Raw genomic sequence first — 6,145 nt, 5'->3', positions numbered from 1 at the left:
CCTCATAGTATAATGAGTGGCGTTCTGAATCAGAACCCTCATAGTATAATGAGTGGTGTTCTGGAATCAGAACCACTCATGGTATAATGAGTGGTGTTCTGGAATCAGAACCCTCATGGTATAATGAGTGGTGTTCTGGAATCAGAACCCTCATAGTATAATAGAGTGGTGTTCTGGAATCAGAACCCTCATAGGTATAATGAGTGGTGTTCTGGAATCAGAACCCTCATGGTATAATGAGTGGTGTTCTGGAATCAGAACCCTCATAGTATAATGAGTGGTGTTCTGGAATCAGAACCCTCATAGTATAATGAGTGGTGTTCTGGAATCAGAACCCTCATAGTATAATGAGTGGTGTTCTGGAATCAGAACCCTCATGGTATAATGAGTGGTGTTCTGGAATCAGAACCCTCATAGTATAATGAGTGGTGTTCTGGAATCAGAACCCTCATAGTATAATGAGTGGTGTTCTGGAATCAGAACCCTCATGGTATAATGAGTGGTGTTCTGGAATCAGAGCCCTCATAGTATAATGAGTGGTGATCTGGAATCAGAACCCTCATAGTATAATGAGTGGTGTTCTGGAATCAGAACCCTCATAGTATAATGAGTGGTGTTCTGGAATCAGAACCCTCATAGTATAATGAGTGGTGTTCTGGAATCAGAACCCTCATAGTATAATGAGTGGTGTTCTTGAATGAAAAAGAGGAAAGAGAGAGGGAACGGTAGAGAAATGGGAGTGTAGAAGAGATAGGAAAGAAAGAGAGGAACAGAAATAGATAATATAGTAAATAATGGGTAGTGCTGTGGAAAAAGAGGAGAGAGGTAGAGCAGGGGAGAGCTAGAAGGAAGGAAAAGGTGGAACGTATAAATAGAGAATATAGATTGTTTACTGAATGAGTGGTGTTGTGGAGACCTGTCTAACCTCTATATGTCTATCCTCCTGTAGAGAACCTGGATGCTATGATCGCTCTGCAGACCAAGAATAAGCTGGGGAAAACACTGGGGATCCCTGGCATCATCCCTCCTACAGGTAAATATCACTCAGTCAGTTGGTATCCCTGGCATCATCCCTCCTACAGGTAAATTTCACCCAGTCAGTGGGGATCCCTGGCATCATCCCTCCTACAGGTAAATATCACCCAGTCAGTTGGTATCCCTGGCATCATCCCTCCTACAGGTAAATATCACCCAGTCAGTGGGGATCCCTGGCATCATCCCTCCTACAGGTAAATATCACTCAGTCAGTTGGGATCCCTGGCATCATCCCTCCTACAGGTAAATATCACCCAGTCAGTTGGGATCCCTGGCATCATCCCTCCTACAGGTAAATATCACTCAGTCAGTTGGGATCCCTGGCATCATCCCTCCTACAGGTAAATATCACCCAGTCAGTTGGGATCCCTGGCATCATCCCTCCTACAGGTAAATATCACTCAGTCAGTTGGGATCCCTGGCATCATCCCTCCTACAGGTAAATATCACTCAGCGACAGTTGGATATCCTCTGGTCATCATTCCTCAGGGTAAAGATCACCAGTCAGTTGGTATCCCTGGCATCCCCTCCTACAGTTAAATATCACTCAGTCAGTTGGTATCCCTGGCATCATCCCTCCTACAGGTAAATATCACTCAGTCAGTGGGGATCCCTGGCATCATTCTTCCTACAGGTAAATATCACCCAGTCAGTTGGGATCCCTGGCATCATCCCTCCTACAGGTAAATATCACCCAGTCAGTGGGGATCCCTGGCATCATCCCTCCTACAGGTAAATATCACTCAGCCAGTTGGTATCCCTGGCATCATCCTTCCTACAGGTAAATATCACCCAGTCAGTTGGGATCCCTGGCATCATCCCTCCTACAGGTAAATATCACTCAGTCAGTTGGTATCCCTGGCATCATCCCTCCTACAGGTAAATATCACTCAGTCAGTGGGGATCCCTGGCATCATCCTTCCTACAGGTAAATATCACCCAGTCAGTTGGGATCCCTGGCATCATCCCTCCTACAGGTAAATATCAAACACTATGGAGTGACCTGTCCTTTTCATATCATTCCACCTGATTGACCTTGCGGTGGCTCTGTGACTAGTGTCAGGTAAATCTAGTCACTGTACTTTTCATTATTCCCTTCTGGATTTGTTTATTTTCATGTATGGTTATGGTAAAGGTAAATGTAAGGTACTTTGTTCAGACAGGTCGTGTAATACTGAACTTCCCCTTTAAGGTGGGGTTGGGTGTGGTGTGGCGTGGCGTGGTGAGGTTAGGTGTGGTGGGGTTGGGTGGGGTGAGGTTGGGTGGGGTTGGGTTGGGTTGGGTGTGGTGGGGTGGGGTTAGGTTGGGTTGGGTTGGGTGTGGTATGGTGTGGTTGGGTTGGGTGTGGTGGGGTGTGGTTGGGTGTGGTGGGGTGGGGTTGAGTTGGGTTGAGTTGAGTTGAGTTTGGTTGGTGGTAACTGTCTGTTTTTGTGTTGGTGTGGCAGGGAAGACCCCAGAGGACGATGACAACACCAAGGCAGAGGCGGCCAAGATGCAGAAGGAGTATGAGAACCTGAAAGACTCAACCAAGGAAGAAGCGCCGTCCACTGAGGACAGAGGCGAGTTCAAGAAGGATTCTGTTTGCAGCGAACATGTTACCAGAGTAACAATTTCAGTTGAACAATTTTAATTAACCACTTGAAGGACCCTCACAAGTTCGGCATTCTGTGTGTATATGACATTCTTATAGCAGCCATTTTGGTGCTAGATGTTGATATAGTAATGTACTAACTGAGGTCCGTTCAACAAGGGAAATAGTTTGCGAGCGTTGGATAGCGTTAGCTAATACATTTCCATTTGTTTTGTGTTAGCTGCGACCGTTCGCTAATGTTAACGAACAGTCTGAGAAGATAGTGTGTGGCAAACGTAAGTGTCTGTTTCGTGTCTAAACTGACGCTAAAAATAATCAAGGGACCATGTAGACTTTCTACTATATTTAGTCATTTTCAGTTTGAATTTTGTTGCTAAAAAGACAGTAATCCTTACAAAAAGTATCAGTTTGATGTTTCAGCGAAACATTTTGAAATGTTAATTAAAACCCAGTTGGAACCTCGTATTTCCCACTTGCGAGGAGCATTTGAGGGCAACATGAGACTGTAATTAATATAGACCCAAAATACCTCCTATAAGACTGTAATATGAAAGCCACCTAAATAGTAGAAACTATTTCAATATCGGCCTGGGATTGAAAGGCTGTGAAGACAGAGAAGTGTATCCCATCACAACTGACAATTATCTTTCTCCCACTCTCTCTTTCTTTCTCCCTCTCTTTCTCTCTTTCTCCCTTTCTCTCGCTCGCTCTCTTTCTTTCTTTCTCCCTTCCTGTCTCTCTGTCCCTCTGTCTCTTTCTGTCTCTCTCTCTTTCTGTCTCTCTGTCTCTCTTTCTCTCTCTCTCGTTCTATCTCTCTCTCTCTCTCTCAGATCACCCAGGCAAGTCTGAGATCTACTTGGAAGCCATCAGGAAGAATATTGAGTGGCTGAAGAAACACAACAAAGACGAGGGCAAAGACGGTAAGACAACGAGAGAGAGAGAGAGAGAGAGAGAGAGAGAGAGAGAGAGAGAGATAGAGAGAGAGAGAGAGAGAGAGAGAGAGAGAGAGAGAGAGAGGAGAGAGAGAGAGAGAGAGAGAGAGAAGAGAGAGAGAGAGAGAGAGAGAGAGAGAGAGAGAGAGAGAGAGAGAGAGAGAGAGAGAGAGAGAGAGAGAGAGAGAGAGGAGAGAGAGAGAGAGAGAGAGAGAGAGAGAGAGAGAGAGAGAGAGAGAGAGAGAGAGAGAGAGGAGAGAGGAGAGAGAGAGAGAGAGAGAGAGAGAGAGAGAGAGAGAGAGAGAGAGAGAGAGAGAGAGAGAGAGAGAGAGAGAGAGAGAGAGAGAGAGAGACGGTTCCCTACATATTACAGATGCGCGCACATAGCTGATAATATAACACTTGTCTATCTTTTTAAACCTTTTTGAGTTCAATATCTACTGTTAAATTCTGATCATTTTTTGTTGATATTGTTTTGTGTCTGCTCACTTTTGTTTATTGTTTATTTCACTTGGTTTGGCAATGTTAACACGTTTCGCATGCCAATAAAGCCCCTTGAATTGAGAGAGACAGACAGACAGACAGATTCTTGTCTGTCTGGTATAGGATTGGTGTTGGAGTCAACATGGCTGGCTGCTGTCCTATATGCTGTACGTAGAGTCTGTCTGGAGAATCTATACAATCTCTGTAGGACCCAAACAGTCCCTTTGTTCAGTGTACAGTTTCAGCTAAAGTAACGTTCCAACATTAGTACACACATACACACACTCACACACACACATACACACATGCCCGCCCTCCCCTCCTACTGTAAACTGTGTCTGGTCAGAGATAAGTCTGTAGCGACACACTGAAGAATAGTTCAATTAAAGTCTGCTTTGTCCTGCTGGATTTGCAATTAAAATAAGCGTGGTGGGTGATGCGTTACCCCCACACCTCATGAATATGGATAAGGCTTGGCATGCATCCCAAATGGCACATTATTCCCTATATAGTGCACTACTGGCACTACCCTATGGGCCCTGGTCAAAAGTAGTGCACTCCATATGGAATAGGATGCCATTTGGAATCAACCCTTACAGCAGAAGACCCAGACCAGAACATTTCTTGGTTATGACACTGCAACTGTCAGCCATTGTTTAATTTACTTAATGTAATACTGTAGACATCCACTGGTCAATAAGAGTGAAGCTGATTCGGTCAGCCAAGTGTTCCGTCAGTTCCCATTGGTGGTTAATTGAGTAGAAGACTACGAAATGTTAATGAGGGTAGTCTATGCATTGTTATGAGACCAGCCCAGTCCAACTGTCTGGTGTGGAGGACCACTGGGACCTCCTAAATAACCAATCAACTGTCTATTGTACAGCCATAAAGACAGACACTTAGATATAGTTTGTTGTTATATTGGAGGTATAATTAGTTATAGATATGTTTAGGATATTCTTATGGTGAGTGTATTTTCTCTCTCCTGAGTGTACTGTCCAGGGAGCGTATTTATCAATCACCTAAGAGTAGGAGTGCTGATTAGGGATCAGTTCTCCCTTTTAGATCACAAAGAATACGATTACATGGACAGGGAAAAAGTACTCCTACTCTGAGACGCTTGATACATCTCCTCTCTATATAAACAGTATACTCTCCTCTTTTGGCTGTGTGTCTTTGCAGGTCCTCTCTCTCCTCTCTCTCCTCTGTTATTTTGGCTGTGTGTCTTTGCAGGTCCTCTCTCTCCTCTCTCTCCTCTGTTATTTTGGCTGTGTGTCTTTGCAGGTCCTCTCTCTCCTCTGTTATTTTGGCTGTGTGTCTTTGCAGGTCCTCTCTCTCCTCTCTCTCTTCTGTTATTTTGGCTGTGTGTCTTTGCAGGTCCTCTCTCTCCTCTCCTCTGTTATTTTGGCTGTGTGTGTTTAGTGCAGGTCCTCTCTCTCTTCTCTCTCCTGTCTCTCTCCTCTGTCTCTTCTCTCTCTTCTCTCTCTCTCTCTCTCTCTCCACTCTCCTCTCTCTCCTCTCTCTCTTCTATCTTCTCTCCTATCTCCCCTGTCTCTTCTCTCTCCTTGCTCTTCTCACTCCTCTCTCTCTTCTCAGCGAGACTGAAATAGCTGCATTTTGGAGCTGCCTTACTCAACTGTACCAAAACAACAATACAATGGGAAAGTGACAATACAATGCGCCAAACTGCACTTCTTAACACCCACCCACTTAACCTGGAAGCCAGCCACACCAATGTGTCGAAAGAAACACCGTTCAACTGATGACCGAGGTCAGCCTGCAGGCGCCCGGCCCACCACAAGGAGTTGCTAGAGCGCGTTGAGCCAAGTAAAGCCCCCCGGCCAAACCCTCCCCTCACCCGGATGACGCTGGGCCAATTGTGCACCGCCCTATGGGACTCCCGATCACAGCTGGTGATGATATAGCCTGGGATCGAATCCGGGTCTGTAGTGACGCATCTAGCACTGTGATGCAGTGCCTTAGACCGCCTCGCCAGTCGGGAGGCCCATAAAATTGTTTTCTAACTGATATGATGCAGTATATTGTTGTGACATGAAATGACAGAATTGCATGAAAATCTCCGGGATTTTGGTGGGGCCTCGTC

The 6,145-nt window shown here is 45.3% G+C and overlaps 1 protein-coding gene across 2 annotated transcripts in view; it reads left to right on the top strand.

Moving 5' to 3' along the window:
* The window catches only part of LOC129854592 (secretogranin-3-like), a 181,773-nt gene that overhangs the window by 168,145 nt on the left and 7,483 nt on the right, over window positions 1-6,145 (top strand). For both annotated transcript variants that reach the window (XM_055921826.1, XM_055921825.1), the window contains exon 13: window positions 3,457-3,546. In XM_055921826.1, coding sequence (XP_055777801.1) covers window positions 3,457-3,546 — 90 coding nt within the window. The remainder of the gene's footprint in view (window positions 1-3,456; window positions 3,547-6,145) is intronic.

This window comes from Salvelinus fontinalis, chromosome 4 (assembly GCF_029448725.1).
Source record: "Salvelinus fontinalis isolate EN_2023a chromosome 4, ASM2944872v1, whole genome shotgun sequence".
Lineage (NCBI taxonomy): Eukaryota > Metazoa > Chordata > Actinopteri > Salmoniformes > Salmonidae > Salvelinus > Salvelinus fontinalis.
This window is presented reverse-complemented; position numbering and strand designations above follow the sequence as displayed.